The sequence below is a fragment of the Notamacropus eugenii genome, chromosome 2, assembly GCF_028372415.1.
Source record: "Notamacropus eugenii isolate mMacEug1 chromosome 2, mMacEug1.pri_v2, whole genome shotgun sequence".
NCBI lineage: Eukaryota > Metazoa > Chordata > Mammalia > Diprotodontia > Macropodidae > Notamacropus > Notamacropus eugenii.
In genome coordinates, this window is record NC_092873.1 from 380645297 (window position 1) to 380665133 (window position 19837).

Below are 19837 nucleotides of genomic sequence, written 5' to 3' on the forward strand. Positions count from 1 at the left end.
AAGAGACATAGTTTTGGGGACATGGCCAATGTGGGAATCTATTTTGTTTGATTATGCGTATTTATTAATTTTTTTCCTTTTTTTAGTTGGGGGAGGAGGTGAAAGAGAAAATAGTTTTTTGTTCATTGAAAAATAAAATTATTTTTTAATTTCAAGAAAAAATAGTAGTAGGGAAATTCAGAGGAGGGGAAGCTGGGGAGAGGAAAAGATGAGTTATTTTGGATATGTTGGGTTTAAGATGTCTTTGTGGCATCCAATGTGAAATATCTAATAGTAAGCTAGAGATATGGGATTGGAGCTCAGAAGAGAGACAGAGGCTGGATATTTAGATCTGGGAGTCATCTGCATAGAGATGATAACTGAATTCACGGGAGCAGATGAAATCTATACCAAATAGTATAGAGAGAAAACAAAAGCAGGCCCAGGATGGCACAATGAGGGACACCCTCAGGGAACATGACAAGGATGAAGAAGGAGCTGCAAAGTAAACTAAGAAGGAGAGGTCAGATAAGTAGGAAGAAAGCCAAAAGAAAGCAAAGCCAAGAAAACTCAGAGAGGGGAAAATCTACACTAGGAAAAGGTCATCAGCAGTATCGAATGTTTCAGAGAAGTCAAGAAGAACTAGGATTGAGAAAAGGCCATTAGGTTTAGCAACGAAAGAAACAATGGTAACTTCGGAGAAAGCAGTTTGAGATGAACCATGAGATCAGAAATCAGTGGCTTTATGAGAGAGTGAAAAGAAGAAGGAAAGGCACCAAGTATAGATTACTTTTTCTAGGAGTTTAGCAGAGAAAAGAGAGATGGAGGATAGTCACTAGGAGGAATGTTAGGATCAAATGAGGGTATGGGGTAAGTGGAGGAGACATGGGCATATTTGTAGCCGTCATAACCATCAGGGAAGGAGATAGGGAGGGATTGATGAGTGTGAGGTGGGGGGGCAAGATGGGAAAGAGGGAAGAGAGAGAGAGAGAGAAAGAGAGAGAGAGAGAGAGAGAGAGAGAGAGAGAGAGAGAGAGATAAGAGTAATCACCTGGAGGAGAAAGGGATAGAGCTAAAAGTATGTATCAAATGCTTTCATTTTCCCAACTCCCACTTTGTTGGACTAGTTCCCCACACAACAGCTACTACTTCTTTCCTCCACATTCTAGGGGTAACCCTGAGGGGCTTTGGTTTTTAATATTGTCATCTCTTATGAACCCCCATCTGGTATGTTCCTGCCACTATCTTTGACTGGTTAACAGTTCCCCAATATTAATTAAACAATTAACAGAGGGACATGAGTGGAGAAAGGGAATTCTAGGTGAATGATTTTAATTTTTTCAATTGAAGTCCTCAGCTCAGAGGGTAGGGAGGAAGATCACTGATAGGCTTAAGGAGAAATGAGAAGGTTTAATAAATTTTTAAAAAGCCCAATGAATCGATCCAATCATGGATCCAGATGAAGAAGCTGACATTTATGGCTCATTTATAGAGTATGCAAATGATGCAGAGCTAGGAGGGATAGCTAATGCACTGGATGAATGGAATCAGGATTTAAAAAAAAGTCTTACCAGAGAACAATTAATTGGTTAAGCAAACAAGACAAATTTTAATAGAATTAAATGTGAAGTCACACATATAAATAAATCAGTGGCACAAAATACAGAATGAAAGACACCTAGCTTAATAGAAATTCATGTGAAAAAGGACTTAGACCTTTTTTAAAAGCTCATCTATATATCCAGTACCACCCCAAGTTCTAGAATCAATCATGCTCATAACTGAGGAAAATGCAAAGTTCCATGTGTCTATAGACAGGATCAATCAATCCTACTACTGATCTATACACTGACCTTGTACCCTGGTTCCATTTCCTAGAAAGGCAATGTGTTGTAGCGAATAGAGTGCTAGTTTTAAGGTTTGGCTCTGATAATTACTACTTATGATGCCACAGAAGGTTGTTTGACTTCCTTGAGCCTTAGTTTCCTCATCTGTAAAATGAAGACAATACTTGTACTACTGGGCTTACCTATGTCCATGGGATTTGCAGGGGAAATTATTTCACAAATCTTAAAACATTAAATAAATGTGAGTTATTATTATCAACCTTTTTTTGTTTTCTATACTTGAATTCCTTTCTTGGCCCTTTTCCCAGTACATTAGTTCTTCTAGAACTAGGGTCCTGCTTTACTCCCCATCTACCCACCCAATCCTCAATTCAATTCAATTCAACAAATGTTTATTAAATGCCTACTATATTCAAGGCACTGTTTATGGGGATTGGTATGTTCCCAGTGAGTCAGTCCTCTTGAATTCTGGGTCCTTGAGTCTGTCTATGAGTCTCCTTAATACTGCCTGCTTGGATCTCTGCCTACCCTCACTTGTCTCTTGAGATATTATTCTGTCTTCCAGTGTCAGAGCTTTCTTACACTAACTCCCTACCTGTCTTGGCTTCATCTCTTTGCCTGGCTGCTGGAACCTTTTCTGATCTAATCCACCTTGGGTCTATTTGGTCTTCTGCTGCCAGCCATCGCTGAGATAAGCCATTATACTGTCAGCTAATCTCTGGTTCCAACAGAATAAGCCAACAGCATGATGTGGCCGCTGGGGGAAAAAAAACAAATCTTAATGCCTCTTAGACTTCATTAAGTATCCAGAGCACAGACTAAGGCAAAAATGTATTTAATAAGAATGTATGTGTAGAACCTATATAAGATTGCATGCCATCTTGGAGAGGGAGGTAAGAGGGAGGTGGAGAAAATTGAAGATTTATGGAAGTGACTGTAGAAAACTGAAAACAAATAAATTAATAAAAAAAAAGAAACGATGAGTTCCTTGATTTTAGAAAAACATGAATAGACTTGTATGAAATAATGAAAAGTGAAATGAGCAACCAATATACCAAGAGAATATTTTATATGGTAACAGCAATATTTGTTTAAGAACATCTAATCTACTTCAATCTACTAGTCACTAACAAAAACATTTGTAACTTATCAGGGGATGGAATAAAATGGTCTAATATTTCATTAAAAAAAAAAGAAGTATCCAGAGCAGTGGAGGTGTTCCCTGGTCAGACAACATGTGAAATACATGTCAATTCTCGGTGCCACATTCAAGGAAGGATTTTGATGATCTGGAGAACCAGATGATGCCTCTGTCTAGGTGAGGAAGGATTGAAGGGGCTGAAGGATATTTGTCTTAGGGAAGAAATTTTGAAGGAATGTGATTCCTTTCTTCAACTGTTTGAAGGGAAGAAAAGGTCACTGAAACATTACTTTTGTAATCCACAGAAGAGAACACAAGTCCAGAAAGAATCACAGACAGAGTATGACTAAATTTATTATGTATTTAACGAATAATAAATTTATATAATATAATAAGCAAGTTTGTATAATAATTCATCATATAGTTTATATATTGTAGAGTATTATATTATAAACTATATATTATATTATTTACTAGAAAATATATTATATTATTACTATATACTAAAATCTATTATTAGAAAAAGTACATGCTATCCTATAAATTGTGTAATATATATAATAACATAGTATGTTATATATTATTATATAAAATAGATGAATTATAATTTGTATAAGAAGAGCTAGCGTTTATATAAGGTTTACAAAGTGCTTTACACATGAATTCATGAATCCTCACATCAACCCTGTGAAATAGATACTATTATCATCCTCATTTTGCAGATAAGGAAACTGAGGCTGAGAGAGGTCAAGTGACTTGCCTGAGGTCACACAGCTAGTAAGTGTCTGGGGCAAGATTAGAATGAGTCCACGCTGCCACTGTTTTTCACTTAGTTGCCTCTTATTTAAAGGAAAAGCACAAGGAAACACCCATTTTATTTAACGTTTGCTAAGTTCAGATTTAAAAAGTTAGAAAAAATAAGGAATCACATGTATGAAGTGTTTGAAGTGCTCTGAAGTGAAAGAGAAATTAAATTTCTTTTCTGTAGCTAATATGTTGCACCTCTATGTGTTTGTATAGGTGGCAGTTAGCGTGGTGCCAGGCATGTAGCAACACTTAATAAATGTTTTCATTTATTCCTTCCTTCAGGTGAATGAAGTCAGCGTTGGCAAAGTGATGGGAGGACTTGCACACTAAATTCTGTTTCTGTTGGAGCTGTGAATTGGACCAACCGTTTTAGAAAACAATTTGGAATTGTGAGAGAAAAGTCACTAAACTGTTTTTACACAGATAGTGATTCTAATACCTGGCATTAGCCCTCAAGAAAGAAGGGTCTCTTACATAGCAATGCAACACTGGACAGGTTGTGCGTATACTTGTTGCTTGTCCAGCATGACCCTAAATGTGCTGCAGACGAAATAGCAACCCACACTGGCCCATGTGCTGTCTTCTTTAAACACAGAGGAAGAATGAGCGTTACACTAAAATGAATACGGAAGTATAAAATTTACCGCAAGACGGTAGGCAATCCACACATGCCACCAGGGCCGTGGTCTCATCAAGCTCTCTCTGACACATTTATAGAAGGATCCCTTTCCCCCGCTATATGCCACTGCTTCTCAGCTGGGCAAGTTTAGAAAATTCTTTATTGGCCAGATTAAAAATTTATGCTAGGGGATAAAAATTCAATATCGCTTCAAAATAATTTTTAAAATTATGGGAAAACTATGATTTTGCCTGTCACCTACATCTGGCATTTGTGCAGCCCAATTGACCCTCTATATTTATATCGCACAGATAGTCAACCTTCTGTGATCACATGGTTTATTAAAAATAGAAAAGTTGCAAATAAAGCATGTTAATAAAATAATAATCAAGAAAGTTAACATTTGTATGATACTTTTAGTGTTTATATGTGTGTATACATGTGTGTATATACATGTGTGTATATGTATATATATACATAGGTAAACATACATGTATGCACATTATCTCATTTAATTGCCACATCAATCTTGGGAGGTAGGTGATATTATTATCCCCATTTTCCAGATGAGAAAACTGAGCCAAATAGTATTTAAATGATTTACCCAGATAGTATAGCAGGTAGGTAATGCAGTGCATAGACCACTGGACCTGAACCTGGGAAAACCTGAGTTCAAATTCAGCCCCAGACACTTACTGTGTGACCCTGGGCAAGTCGCTTAGCCCTGTTTGCTTCAGTTTCCTCATCTGTAAAATGAGCTTGAGAAGGAAATGGCAAACCACTTCTTTGCCAAAAAAAATCCTAAATGGGGTCACAGAAAGTCAAACACAACTGAACAACAACATATAGATAGTAAATGTTTGAGATGGGATTCAAAGTCAGGTTTTTCTGACCCCAAGTCCAGAACTCTAGATTTATTATGTCACTTTGTAGTTGCCCCATACCTCCTCCCACTTTTCTTCTCCCATTGTCAGAGGGTCAATTCCAAAACACTTGCCCCATCCCACACCCAGCAAGACATGGGAAAGATCAAGGGAAGGCATTCTATGTCTGGTGAGAAATCAAAAGAGGTGCCAAGATTAGGATAAGAATCCCAGCCTTCTCACCAGCCTCTGAGTTTTTTGGAAGTTCCTGTCTCACTGCCTGGTCCAGACCTGCACATGCTGGTCCCTAACTGGCTCCTCTGGCTCCTGGTCTGATCTTAGCTCACCAGCTGGAGCTCAGGAGGAACACCAACAGTGGGCCTTGGAACCATGACAGCAGCAGCAGCAGCAGCAGTTTTGGGAGCTCTCTGGCCAGAGACAGTAAGGGAATCAGAAAACAGGTCAGAAAGAGATTACAAGGGGTCTTTTGTTGGCATTGGGTACAACTGGCACTGACTGGCAGCTCTATTGTCCATGAGTAGTTCTGGGTTGTGGCTGCAGGACACAGAGGACCCCCTATGATTGGTCTAAAGGGAATATGGGACCTGGTCAGTTTCAGGACCAAGAGGGGCACTAGTACTTGTGGTTGCAGGTGAATGGGGGTCCTTCCTTGGTAAAGACAAGGAAAGCACTGATCACATCTCTCCAGTATAACACTGTCTTGAACGCACTGGAAACTTGCAGACCCCCCCAGAACTAACTCTGAAAGCAGTAGCATAAAAAATCCTGAAGCTTGGCACAGTGCCTCCCCACCACAAGGTGAACAGAGCCCAACTATAAAATAAAATTCAAAGTGAAGAAATAGGCTGTAAAAATAAGCAAACAATGACAAAAAAGAATTTGGCCATAAAAAGCTACCATGGTGGCAGGGAAGACAAAGACAGAAACTTAGAAGAAGAGAGTAATGTGAAAATAGCAGCATGCAAAGCCTCAAAGAAAAATGTTAATTGGACCCAATGCCAGCAAGAATTCCTGGAAGAGCTAAAGAAAGAGATAAGAGTGATAGAAGAAAGACTGGGAAAAGAAATGGGAGTGATGCAAGAAAATTACAAAAAGAGAATAATTAGCTTGGTAAAAGAAGCACACACAAAAAAATACTGAAGAAAATTTCACCTTAAAAATTGAATTGGCTTAATGGTAAAAGAGGCACAAAAATTCACTGAAGAAAAGAAGTCCTTTAAAAATAAAATAGGATAAATGGAAAAATATGTGCAAAAGTTCACTAAAGAAAATAATTCCTTAAAAATTAGAATTGGGCAAGTGGAAGGTAATGACTCCCCAGACTTCAAGAAACAAATAAACAAAGTTATAAGAATGACAAAAATAGAAGAAAATGTGAAATATCTCATTGGAAAAACGACTGACTATAATGTTAATGGTGAGTGGGGGGAAGAGTTAAAGATCTTTCCCACCCATTAATAGGTCTCAGATTATATATACTCTGAGGTGAGGTTTTACTTTGGGGTTTACTTTTTGGAAGAAGGTTCATATGCCAGATGAGACTCTGGGCAGTTGCTAAGGAGCTTCCTTGAGTTTTAATAACCCAGAAATTGGTGCTTCTCTCTCTGGTAATAATATATATATCGTCTATGGTCAGACAGTTGGGAACCCTGTCTGTTGGTCTTTCTGTTTGTAATTTGTTTGTATTTTCTCTGAAGTTCAAGGTGCTAAGTGAATGATATATGTGCTAGATTAAAGTAAATTGTTGACGCCTCAAAAGCTGCTTTCCTTTTAGAAAAACAGATCTAAGGACCTGTACAACAGGCCCTCTTGTGTATGCTGGCATCCTTGCTGTGACACGGACCTGGAAAAGAGATTAAGTAGAGATAATTTAAGAGTTATTGTACTATCTGAGAGTCATGACCAAAAAAAAAAGAGCCTAGACATCATATTTCAAGAAATTATAAAGGTCTGTACCCTAGAAAGATCAAAGAAAAGGAAAAGAACCTACATGTACAAAAATATTTATAGCAGCTCTTTTTGTGATGGCAAAGAATTGGAAATCAAGGGGGGCGTTCATCAATTCAGGAATGACTGAACAATTTGTGGCACGTGATTGTGATGGAATCGTATTGTGCTATAAGAAATGATGAGGGGAATGGTTTCGAAAAACGATCACAGCAAGACTTATATGAATTGAAGAACTGAAAGATCATTGTGTATAATAGCAATCATGTTGTAATGATGATCAAGTCTGATCAATACAGTGATATAAGACAATTGCAAAGGACTCATGATGAAAAAATGCTATCCACCTCCAGAGAAAACTGATGAACTCTGAGTGCAAATTGAGGATCATTTCTTTGCTTTCTTTAGCTTTTTTTTTGCGATATGATTAATATGGAAATATGCTTTACATGAGTTCACATGTGTAATTGATAGGCTATTGTTTGTTTTCTTAGAGGTGGGAGAGAATCTAGAACCAAAAATTTAAAAAGAATATGTTGCTTAAAAATCAAAAATGAATATTCCTTCAAAAATACATAAAGAGTTAATGGTGTCACTTTGAGTGCTTTGTGTAAAGGAGAAACACACTTATATGAGTAGTGTATTTTCCTTCCCCCCCATACACCACAGTTATTCCTAGATCCCTGAGAATGAGTTGTAATTGATTGGATTCCCCCCTTTTCCTTCCGAAGTTCTCCCTCTCACTCCCAGGAAAATCACTCCAGATCTTCTAGTATGAGTGCAAGTTAGGATGAATGAGCCAACTCACAAGTGTCATATGGCATAAGGTTAGTGGGTCAGGATCATGTATAGGCCACATATAAAAAGGAAGAGATGCCAGGGGGAGGCCCAACCACATGGGTCAGGAAGGGCTTCTTGTAGGAGGTGTCACTTGAGCTAAGTCTAAAAGGAAATTAGGAGTTTGAGGAGGCTGGGGTGAAGAGGAAGGAGAGTCAGTGAAAAGGATCTCAGAAGAGAGATGGGTGTCATTTTTGAGGTACAGTAAGAAGGCCAGTTTAACTGGACTATAGAATGCTTGAAATAGGGCTGGCGAGGTAGGTTGGGGCCAGGTTGTAAAGGGCTTTAAAAGCCAAACAAATTATATTTGATCCTAGAATAGGGAGTCACTGGAATTTATTGAGGAGGGCAATGACAGGGTCAGATAGATAAAGCATTCATTGTTTACTACTACTACTACTAAGCACTGGAAATGAAAATATAAGCAAAACTCCCCGCAAACAAACCCCAAAAAGTCCCTACTCTTATAGAGGTTCCATTTTAAGCAGAGATAATTTAAGAATTATTGTACTACCTGAGGGTCATGATCAAAAAAAGAACCTAGATGTTACCTGGTGGGGGCAAAGTGTAAAAGTACAAAGAGTACAGCCAAGAGATCTACCCTTGAGGAAATTTACTTTGGTTGCTGCGTAAAATGTGTTGTAATGAGGAGAGACTTGAGGTAGGGAGACCATGGTAGTAGTCAAGGTGAGAGATGGTAAAAAGGCTGAACTATAAGAAGAGACTGAGTGGGTGAAGAAAAAGGGGCAGATGCAAAAGATGTTGTGGAGATAGAAATTAGATTTGAAAACAATCTGTCTTTAGTGCTGATATTTCCTCTGAGTGCTAGACCTGTACATAGTGCAGGGGCATCTCAAATTCACCATGATCAAAACTGAGTTCGTTATCCTTCCTTCTGAGATGGTTCTTCCCTGTGACTTTATTTTTCTCCAGTGACTCTGACATTTAACCATTCTTCCACGTTCAAAACTTGGGTTATTTTTTACTTCTTCCCACTCCCTCTACCCTGCCCCATTCACTTTTCTCCTTGTTGTTCTGCCATGTCTGACTTTTCATGACCCCTTTTGGGACTTTCCCACCAAAGATACCGAAGTGGTTTGCCATTTCCTTTTCCAGCTCATTTTACAAATGAGGAAACTGGGGCAAGTAGGGTTAAGCGACTTTTTTTAGGGTCATACAGCTAGTAAGTTTCTGAGGTCAGATTTGAACTCAGGAAGATGAGTCTTCCTGACTCTAAAGTCAACGTTTTATCTACTGTATCACCTACCTGCCTTGTCCATTCTACCTCTCCTATATTTCCCAAAGCTGTTCTTTACTTCCTATTTCCCCTACCAAAACCCTAGAACAAGATCTTATACCCCTTATCCTAACCCACTTTCAAATGTTGCAGTAGCCTTCTTTCTGTTTTGGGAGACAACTGGGGTTAAGTGACTTGCCCAGGGTCACACAATTAGTGTGTGAGGCTTGATTTGAGCTCAGGTCCTCTTGATTCCAGGGCCTGTGCTCTAGTTGCCCCTGTGATAGCCTTCTGAGTGGCCTTCCCATCTCCATTCTCTCTCTCTCTCTCTAATCCATCTATCATATAGCCACCAGATTAATAAAAATAATAGCCAGCATTTATACAAGGGTTATGTTAAGGGCTTTACCAATTATTCTCATTTGATCCTCACAACCACTCTGGGAGATAGGTGCTACTAGTACCCCCATTTTATAATTGAGGAAACAGGCAGAGGTTAAATGACTTGCCCAGGGTCAAACAGTGTCTGAGGGTGGATTTGAACTCAGGTCTTTCTGACTCCAGGCTAGAAGCTTTATCTACTGCACCCCCTAGCTGCCCTAATGAATCCTTATGTGTAAATCCAATTGTGAACTTAGTATATTAGGCCAGGAGGATGTGTCAATGGACTGATCTCCTCTTCCATTTGCCATCCTAAAGAAACACGCTTCCAGGTTCACACTCCCCAATCTGTGTAGACTCCCTTTATTAGACCATAAACTCTAGGAGGACAGGGACCCGGTCCTGATCAACAAGTACTTCTTAAGCTACAGCCACTAACTGCCACTCTGGGGACATACATGCAGTACTCTGAAGTTTATATTCTAACCAGGGAGATAAGGATCCATATACACGCAGGTGGTACAGTGGATAGAACGCCAGTCCTGGAGTTAGGAAGACCTGAGCTCAAATCTGGCCTCAGGCACTTTGTGATCCTGGGCAAGTCACTTGTTTGCCTCAGTTACCTCATCTGTAAAATGGGAATAATAACAGCGCCTACCTCCCAGGGTTGTTGTAAGGATGAGATTATTTGTAAAGCACTTAGCATACAGAAAGCAATATGTAAATATTTGCCATTAAATATCAAGTAATTTAAAATACAAGGTTGCTTTGAAAGAGAGGACACACACACCAAGGGAAGGCACTGGCAACTATCTCCTAGGGCCTAGCAAGCACTCTGAACCCTGCAGAAGCTCAGTGTTTGTGCTCATCTTTCACCCCTAAACTGTAGGTTCTTTAGGGTCCTCCTTTTGTGTATTCTCACCACCTGGCACACAGTGTTTTACATGTTTTAAGTATTTCACTGAATATGGAAGAGGAAGAATCAGAATGACTCTTACAGCTGAACACACTGTAGCTCACAGGAACACTAAGGATTTAGGGCTTAGACAAAGGTAGTAGCATCCAAGTCCCAAGAATAGGCTGGACAGCAGACAAAATGTGTGGGAAGGGGGTGTGAATTTGGATGCCTTCTTTCTGACTTTTCTCTGTCCAGCTGTTCATAAAACCAGAATTGAAACCTAATCACCCCTTCCTTCTCTCTGTTCCAAGAGATGAGAAGAATGCACTTCATATCTCATTAAAGCTTTTTAGGAGCTCAGATTGGCTGAAAAGGATCCCATGCTTTTGGGAGGGATTGAAGGTAGGCAGTAGGAATGATTTCCTAATCCACCAGGAACTAGAGAGTGGGAGTGGGAAGGGAGGGCCTTATTCCTGGGCATCTGGAAAGAGGATAGATGCTCTGGAAGCTGGGTATAGGCTGGCTTGAGTGTAGTGACGGGTGACCCTGAAGGTGAGTGGGGAATCAATAAGTTAACAACAGATGTGGTTACAACAGCAGATTTTATTCAAAACAAAGCCAGAAGGGTAATAGGACAGAAATTGGGTGGACAGGGAAAGGGGAGGAGGAACAGATGCACAGGAAGAAATACAATGACAGGCCAACAGATTTGGAGAGGGCCACATGGACAAATTACAGGACAAAAATCAAGGAACTAGGAGTCAAGAGAAAAGGGGGGAAAAGGGAAAGGCATATGTACTGCACCAAACTGAACAGAAAAAGCTTAAGAGAATCCTCTTGTCCCAAATAAGTGATTTTTAAATATAAAGAGAACATCATGGATATAAGTAATTTTGAATAAAAGAATTCTTTCGGCCCACACGTTATGATGAGCTCAAATATACAGAAGACAATGAACACGAGGGCTAGGAATATACATTTTGAGTAACAGTGGTAGGGAAATAAATACCATATCGATGCAAGAATCAAGTCATTTTTTAACAAGGGTGATTTGGAGGAGGACTGAGATTGGAGGTTTAAGTGGGGTAAGCTTTATCTACCATAATGGGGAGAAAGGGCTTCCACTGGTACCAGTATTAATTCCATATTGCTCCCTTTTTGACCCATTAGGCGGTACATTTCTTGAGGACAGGGCCTATCTTTTGCTTCTTTTTGTGTTCCCAGCGCAGTGCCTGGCATATGGTAAGTGATTAATAAGTGTTTATTGCTTAGATTGTTGTGAAAAATAGTTCAGAATGGAGGGGCACTTTGGAGCTGAGGTTTAGGTGGTTTCAATTACTGGGGAACCTTCCCAGGTGCTAGGTTTGGGCTCTCTGGATCTATAATCATAAGGCCTCTGCCACTCACTACATGACCATCACAAGCCTGTAAAATGACAGGATTGGACTAGATGATCTCTAAGCCCAGGTTTAGCTCCTTGACCACAGGTCAGGGATTGTGCTTTTGATACTAAAGTCAGCCACTGGAGTGCAGCAGGTGCCATCACCTTAACCTCCCAACCCCTAATTAGTCCAAATACATGGTCCCACACCTAAGGTGTGGAGAATCAAGAGCAAAGGGCTAAAATCAACAATTGCCCCCCAGGATTCTTCTTTCTGTAGGTTGGACTCTGGCCAGCAGAGGTGTCCCTGTTCAAGGAAGTACAGTCCTGCTGTTGTCTGCCATAGTCATGATACATCAGGAGGCCCATATTCAGTTCAGGCTAGAGTGTGTCCAGGGAAGGGGTGACCAGAATTGTCAGGGAATTGAGGACCCAATGCCACTGAGAGATCCGGTGAAGGCAATCTGGGTTGGGCCAACACAAGGAAGACAGCTTACCCTTATTCCACTTGGGTAGAAAGCATGGAGAGGCAGATTCAGGCTTGATGTCAATGGACAGACTTGGGGAAGTAGTAAGCTCCCTACTGGTGTGGAGATCTTTGGGCAGAAGCTGAAGGTGTGTGTGTGTGTGTGTGTGTGTGTGTGTGTGTGTGTGTGTGTGTGTGTGTGTGTGTGTGTGTCTATATATGTGTGCATGTGTGTGCCATGTGCACATAAAGTCTGGGAGTAGATGACCTGCATTTTCTTCCCAACTCTGAGTTCTTTGGGATTCTGGAGTAGAGGAAGAAGAAGCAAAAAGCTGCCTCTCCCTCTGCCACTAGCCCCCTTCCTGAAATACCACCTCCTGCCATGGGGAGAGAATGAGTCAGCCAGGATGCCAGGTGTTGGGGTCTTTGCAGTTTGTCACTTTAGTTGGCGCATGTTTGGTTCAAACAGCTGGAATGGGGTAAAGGGATGTTTCGTGCTTCTCCCCCCACCCATCATTTCAGGAATAACTTCTTATTGAGAAGAAAGATGAGGAGGTTGACGTTGACTTTGGCCTTGTTGAAGAGTTTCATGACGGCCACACCTTCGTACTGGAGTTGGAGGAGGTCCTGGGGGGGGAGGAGGGGGAAGACTGCTGAAGACCTTCCTTTGAATCCTACCTCAGAGAGACCTCATGACCACAGGCGAGCCACAGCCTCTCAGAGCCTCACTTTCCTTATCTGAAAAATGTGGATAATAATGTCTCTACTCCCTTCCCCTCACAGAACTGCTGGGAAGCTCAACTGGCAAAACCACTCTGCAAACTTTAAAGCCCTGTACAAATATCAGCTTCCTTCACCCCCCACCTCTGAGTTATAGGGTAGTAGGTAAATTGCCTCACTTCTGGCCCATTCCTCTGAGGATCACCTTCATTCTACCCCTGCATACATCCTGTATGGCACCAATTTGTTTGCTTGTTTCTCCCATTAGATTGTAAACCCCTGAGGGCAGAGACTGCTTAAGCCTTCCTTTGTATATCCCCAGCATTTCAGTATGGTATCCCACACACAGTAAGAGTTTAATAAATGCTTGCTTAGAGGGATGTGGGGAAAGTGCTACATCAGTGTGAACTGCTGTTCTCTAAAAACAGGCCCAGCCAATCTGGGGGCTCAGGGAGGTTCTGCACTGAGCCAGGCGTCTCCTTTTGTAGATGATACCATGAGTCAGGATGTGTGCAGGGGAGTGAGGGGGAAAGGAGGAGGGAGCAGAGCTAATAATCTCCTTTTCTCTAGTGGAAATTCCAGGAGCAAAGTAGATGATCTCTGAAGGGGGAGGGGGGTCTAACAGACTGAGTCACTTCACCAGCAACACTACCCACAAAACTGAGTGAGAATCAGGGTACAAGCCAATTAGAATCCCTGCTCTGCTGCTGCTCAGGCCCTCCGTAGGGGATAATTCTCCCACCCCTTTCCCAGCCCAGAAGGAGCTAACATCTCTCATGTTTTGGGTTTCCCATCCCCTCGTCTCCTCGCTCCACGTCAAGCCAGAGGAAGCATCCTGTGTCCCTTCCTCTCTCTCCCTCTCTCTCTCTAGTTCGGAGAGTCACCTGGGAGATTCAGGGACAAATCACTCACCATACTCAGACCAGTCTTCCCTCACCTGATAGTGAACCTGAAATCTCTCCATGTCCACGCCCATAAATTTGGCATTCACTTCAAACTTTCCTGCCTCCTCCCCTGGAATGATGTCAAAGATGACATTGCGAAAACTGTCAGAGAAATAGGACCAAAAAAAGGGGTGATCAACTTTGTTCCTCCACAGACTGTTCCCCATATTTACAGAGGGAGAATGTTCCAGTGTTCCCCTTCTCAACGGAATGAGGACAGTGATAAAACTTATCCAGCTTCCTGGCTTCCCCTCTTGCCTCTCCTTCCATTAGAAGAAAGTCCCAACCACATGCCTTTTAGCCCCACTTCCTCATCATAGGCTCACAATCCCCACTACCATATCTCCCAGGGCCCCCTGGATTGGTCTGCTCTACACTCTCATGCAGCAAACATGCCTCCAACTTCCCCTCCCACCCCCCCCCCTCCACCCGCCCCTGCCCATCCCACCTCTGAGTCTCACACAGACAATCATCCTCCCTGCTGGAGACACTCTACTATTTTCCAACTCTTACTCGGTCTGGAAGCCTTTGCAGAGGGATAGCTCTCACTTTTACTCTACAGAAATTACTCTCCATCCTTCAGTTCCAAAGTCTGGTGGGTTATTCTGCCCTTCTCCTCTGCACCTGGGCACGGGCTCTGTTCTCCATCAAACTAGAGCGCCCCAACGGTGGGGGAGTGCCAAGGGCAGGGGAAGTGGGGGGGGGGGGGGGGGAGAGAAGTTATTCATTGACTTGGCTGGATATTCCTAAGTGTCCCACCCTGGGGATGCACTCACTGAGTGACTGGCAAGTCCTCAATTTCCACCAAGACTCCCTTTTCGAAGAGCTGGGCAGCAGTGTAACGCAGAGATGGCTGCTTCTTCCCCTTCTTCTCATTCCTGTTTTAAAATTTAAAAAAGACTCAAGAATCCACTCAAAGGTCTCTTCCTGGAAAAAGGGACTTCGTTACTATAGTAGAAGGGATGGAAGTGTGACTATCAGGAGGACACCCCACTGGCTAAGGTTAAAAAATAATCTACTTTATTTGGGGGTAGCAGTGTTTCACTTGATCTTGGGGATCACTGAGGGCAGGGTTGGGGAACCTGCAGCCTCAAAATCACACATGGCCCTCTGGGTCCTCAAGTGTGGTCCTTCAGTTAAAAGGCCGAACTTGAGCACCTAGTGGGCTACATGTGACCTTGAGGCTGTGGGTTCCCCACCCCTGAAAGGGATTAAATAACTGAACAAAAGTTTTTAAAAAGATTGTTGCTCTTTCAGTTAACTGTTACCATGGAGAATGGCAAAGAGGAAAGAAGGAAGAAAGATGCTAAAGGTTGGATTCAAAGACCCATCATTCCTGAAGGAGTAGGTGGGAAAGATGACTCCACGTCGCCTGACCCTTCCGCCATGCTTGGCCCCAGTGCCCTACTTGTTGCCTCGGGCCAGGTTGTCCAGACAGGTGCGGATGTATTGGTTGTAATAGTCGCCCTGCTCCTCGTAGAAGGCCGTCTTGGCCTGCAGGCCCTGGAAGGTGGCCCTGAGCTTCACCAGCTCCACCCTTCTCCTCTGCCTATAACGGCGCTGGTTTCGAATATCCTGGAGAGAAGAGAAGGAACAAGGACAAGGGAAGAAGAACAGGGGGGACAGCGGCTGGGCCTCCCCAAGGGAGTAGAGGCCTTTAGGACTTGTCTACTCCACACCTTAGTCACTACTCAAGGGGAATTTTGAAGATGCCCAGTGGTTAACAACATTTCCCTATTTGGGGAAGTGCTAATGGGGCTTAGCACCATTCTAATGAATTTATGGTGCATGCCATCTTTATTTTCTATTATCCTCCTAGTAGACCCAGGAGGGAAGGGACTTTGTCTTGGTATCTTCCCTAGAGTCTACCCTCAGGACTCCAAACAGCAGTAATTATTTATGGAATAAAGGAATAAGGAGAGATAAGTTTCAAGGGTATCCTCAAATTGGGAAGAGAAGGATGATTTCAGATCTCTTTTCTTTCTAGACAAAGGATGATTTGAAGAGCCTCTCCCCTTCCCCATTCAGAGGATTATTTTGAGAGTCTCCACCCTTCTGGGAGAAAAGGAGATATTTCAACAACTTTCCTCCTCAAGAAAGTTTAAGTGTCTCTCTAAAACAACCAGTTTTTTTGGGGGGGGTGTTCTCCTCATTCCCAGAAAAGTGGGACACGACCATGTTTTTGATTTCTGGTGCTAGGGTAATGAAGAGCAGAACTGGGTAGGGCATCTGGCTAGCTACCTGAGCTATCTCATCCACCAGCCCCTGGTAGCCATCAGCAGAAGTCACAAGTCCCAAACTCTCAAGGTGACGCAGGTTCTTCTGGACCCTCCGCTGCTTTTCTCTTATCGACAGAAAGGACTGGGCAGCCAGGGATCGACGCCGTTTCAGCGGCTCTGGGGTCTGGGCCTCAAAGGCTTGGCGTCGGGACATCAGTAAGCGATGGGCAGTTTCCTGAAGGAAAGAGGAGGTACAAGATTCCTGCATCATCTCCATCATTCCTCCTGCCAGGGCAGTCCCCCAAGATGAAGGAAAGGAGACTGCTGGGGGAGACATCTTGACTCCAGAGGTAAGAAGAGAAGACAGAAGATTCAAGGCATAATTTCCATTGTGGAAGTAAGATTAGGGGCTGAGTCCTCTTTTGCTGTTGGGTTTTGGAAAGGTGATTTTAAATTGTCTGGGCCTTCCCTTCCTCTCACATATAGGGCAGCTAGATGACACAGGGGCTCGAGCCTTGGGCATGGAGTCTGGAAGATTCATCTCTTAGACTTCAAATCCATCCCCAGGGCTCCTGCTTCCACTACTCTTCCCTCTAATGGGAAGCACCAGACTCTGGGTAATCAGGTCAGGGTAGGGGATAGATGAAGGATGATTGATTGAGATGCCTCCCCACCTCCCCCAAACTCAACCTCACCTGTTCTCCTGATGGTAAAAGAGATAGGATGTCCTGAAGGGAATCTCCTGCCTGGAACTGGATGATATCAACCAACATCTGCTTGGTGCTGTGGAGGAGAGAGAAGTGGATCCCCTTGAGGTAAGGGGGAAAGGAGGGAAGGAGGCAGTAGGAGGTCACTGCCCAGCCTCAGTGGTGTTTGTTAGAGGATGGAAGATTCAGTCATTGGGATGATGAGGCAAAGAGGTGGATACATAGGGTGAACATTTAAAAAATAATGTGTCCTTCAGTTCAATTCCTTCACATAGCCTGTCCCAGAGACTTCCAAGACAGAATCACAGAACCTTAGATTGGAAGAAACCGTATAACCAGAGGCATCCCCTTTACAACATTCTTGACCAGTGATCATCTGGCTTTCCTTTAAGGACCTCCAGAAATGAGGAACCTACTACATCTTGAGGCAGTCAGCCTATTTCATTTCTGGAATGCTTGATTTACAAGTTTTCCTATACGATGAGCCTAATCTACAAGTCTTCTTTATGTTAAGGTGACAGAAGACTTTTCAGCTCATTCTTCACCACCATCCCTCCAGTTCTGGCTACAGAGAACAAGAAGGGGAGGGTAGAATCTGGTCTTCAGTTGATTGACTGAATGAAACCAAAGAAATTGAAGCAAGGGGACCAATTAGAATTTTCTCATGGGCGGGTCAACATGGGAAGGTGCAGTATTACCTGTTTAAGGGGTAGAGAGAACTTCAGCTCAGAAGCAGTGGGAAGGACCTGGGTACTACTCACCTCAGCAAGAGGCTCTTGACGTTCATGTCTTCAGGGTCAGTCTCTAGTCCCTCAAACTTGTTGGTGAGCGTCAGGGATATTTCCAGCTGGCTCAAGTCCGAGTTCCCATCTGAAGCCAAATTCTCTCCTGAAAATGGGATGGGGAGGGGAGTCAGGGACACAGAGGGCTCTTGGGTTTCCTTTCAGCCCTTCAAGTTTCTCTTTCCTTCTCCTTAGCTCCTAGAAATTGGCTAGAACTAAGGCTAGACCCAAGGCTTCTGGCTCCTGGTCCAGTCCCTTCTTTCTCCCACCATGTGGAGTCCTGGCTGTGCTCTTTGCTCTGTGTGACAACAGGGGACATCTAAGTGATTATGCTGAGGGTGGGTGCCTTTCTTTACAATGAGGTCCAGCACCTGGATTTGGGGGACCCAGGTTCAGATCTCAAGTCAGACCATGGCTAACTATGTGGTCTGGGACAAGTCACCAGACCTCTGTTAGGAGTTTGTGTGCCTATATTTGCAGGGTGGAGAGAAAGGTGACCCATCTGTGGGAGCAAATCAGATAATATTTATAAAAAGTGCTTAACACACAGCATGCTTATTCTCTACCCTTCCCCACTGATAGCTGATGAGGGGAGTCACCTATCAGGGCTGGGATGGTAGGCAGTTCCCCCAGATCCTCCAAGAGCTCATGCAGAGGGTCCCGGTGATCTGGTGCAACCGAATCCTGATGTTCTAGTAAGAGCTGAGAAAGAAGAGATAAGAGAGGTCAGAGTTGGGGTGCAGACCTCTCACTCCCCAGTTATCTCAGTCCCTGCCATCTATCCCACAAAGGAGGCCCAGAGCATCTCAGATGGTAAGGTAAGCACCAAACTCTCTCCCCGTTCCCTCCTCACCCTATGAGTGTTAATGAGCTCTCCCACAGTGATGTAGACCATGGGTTTGGCCACGGCCACCATATCCGAGTACTCGTCCATGGCAAAGCGTTCCTCAGGCTCTGGTACCCGACAAGCTTTGCAGATAAACTTCCTGTCTCAAAGAGGGAAGAGAGAGGTGTGGAGTGAGGGAATAGAAAGGCTCTTCAGCCTCAGTGTCTGCATTAGTCATAGTCAGCTACCCCAACATATTTTCTCACACACTCTCTGCCGCTCCCCAAGACTTGTAGTGTGTTCCAAGTCAAAGCCTGGCCTGGGCTCCCAGATTCCTCCTCTCCTTTGACTTATTCTATTCTCGAAGTAATGGGGGACAGGATAGGATGGAGGGAAATATAGTTAGTCCTATACAACACAACTAGTATGGAAATCATTTGCAAAACTACACAGATTTGGCCTACATTGAATTGCTTGTCCTCCAAAGGGAAGGGGTGGAGAGGGAGGGAGCTAAAGAAGTTGGAACTCAAAGTGTTAGGATCAAATGTAATGTTCTTACCACTAGGAAATAAGAAATACAGGTTAAGGGGTAAAGAAAGCTATCTGGCCCTACAGGACAAAAGAGAAGACGGAGACAAGGGCAGAGAGGGAGGATAGAAGAGAGAGCAGATTGGTCACAGGGGCAATTAGAATGCTTGGGGTTGGGGGGGGAGGGGATAAAAGGGGAGAAAATTTGTAACCCAAAACTTTGTGAAAAGAAAATGTTAAAAGTTAAATAAAAAAAAAAAAGACTTATTCTATTCTCGTCAGCTGCCTGGAGACTCTATAACCAGAGGATGACCTTAGAGATCAATAGTCCAAACTGATCATTTTATATAGTAAAAAAAAAAAAAAAAAAAAAGGTCAGCATATGAAGGCAATAACAGCCTGGGTAATAACAGCCAGGTTGTGTGGCCTTGGGTAGATTACTTAACTCTTCCAGCCCCAGCTTTCTCCTGTTTCTGTAAAATGCGAACCATATTATGCAAATAACCTCCTTTACAGGATTGTTGTGAAGAAAGCATTGTCAGCTTCAACATGATAGAGAAATGTAAGTTTTTAAAGATTTTTTCAAGGTCACACAGCCAATAAAGGATTGCTCTCCACTGCTCTCCATTTTCACTGGCCACCCAGATTTCTTCTGTAAGAGGATTCTGGGTGGACCAAGAATGGAGG

The 19837-nt window shown here is 42.9% G+C and overlaps 1 protein-coding gene across 1 annotated transcript in view; it reads right to left on the reverse strand.

Annotated features, from left to right (window-relative positions):
• Nucleotides 1-11160: 11160 nt before the first annotated feature.
• IQGAP3 (IQ motif containing GTPase activating protein 3) overlaps nt 11161-19837 on the reverse strand; it is a 66915-nt gene continuing 58238 nt past the window's right edge. The window contains exons 30-38 of the mRNA XM_072647252.1: nt 18650-18782; nt 18396-18498; nt 17776-17902; nt 17003-17090; nt 16330-16542; nt 15497-15663; nt 14865-14966; nt 14082-14190; nt 11161-13051 (exon numbers count right to left, since the gene is read on the reverse strand). Of these exons, the coding sequence (XP_072503353.1) occupies nt 12938-13051; nt 14082-14190; nt 14865-14966; nt 15497-15663; nt 16330-16542; nt 17003-17090; nt 17776-17902; nt 18396-18498; nt 18650-18782 (1156 nt within the window). The 3' untranslated portion in view covers nt 11161-12937. The remainder of the gene's footprint in view (nt 13052-14081; nt 14191-14864; nt 14967-15496; nt 15664-16329; nt 16543-17002; nt 17091-17775; nt 17903-18395; nt 18499-18649; nt 18783-19837) is intronic.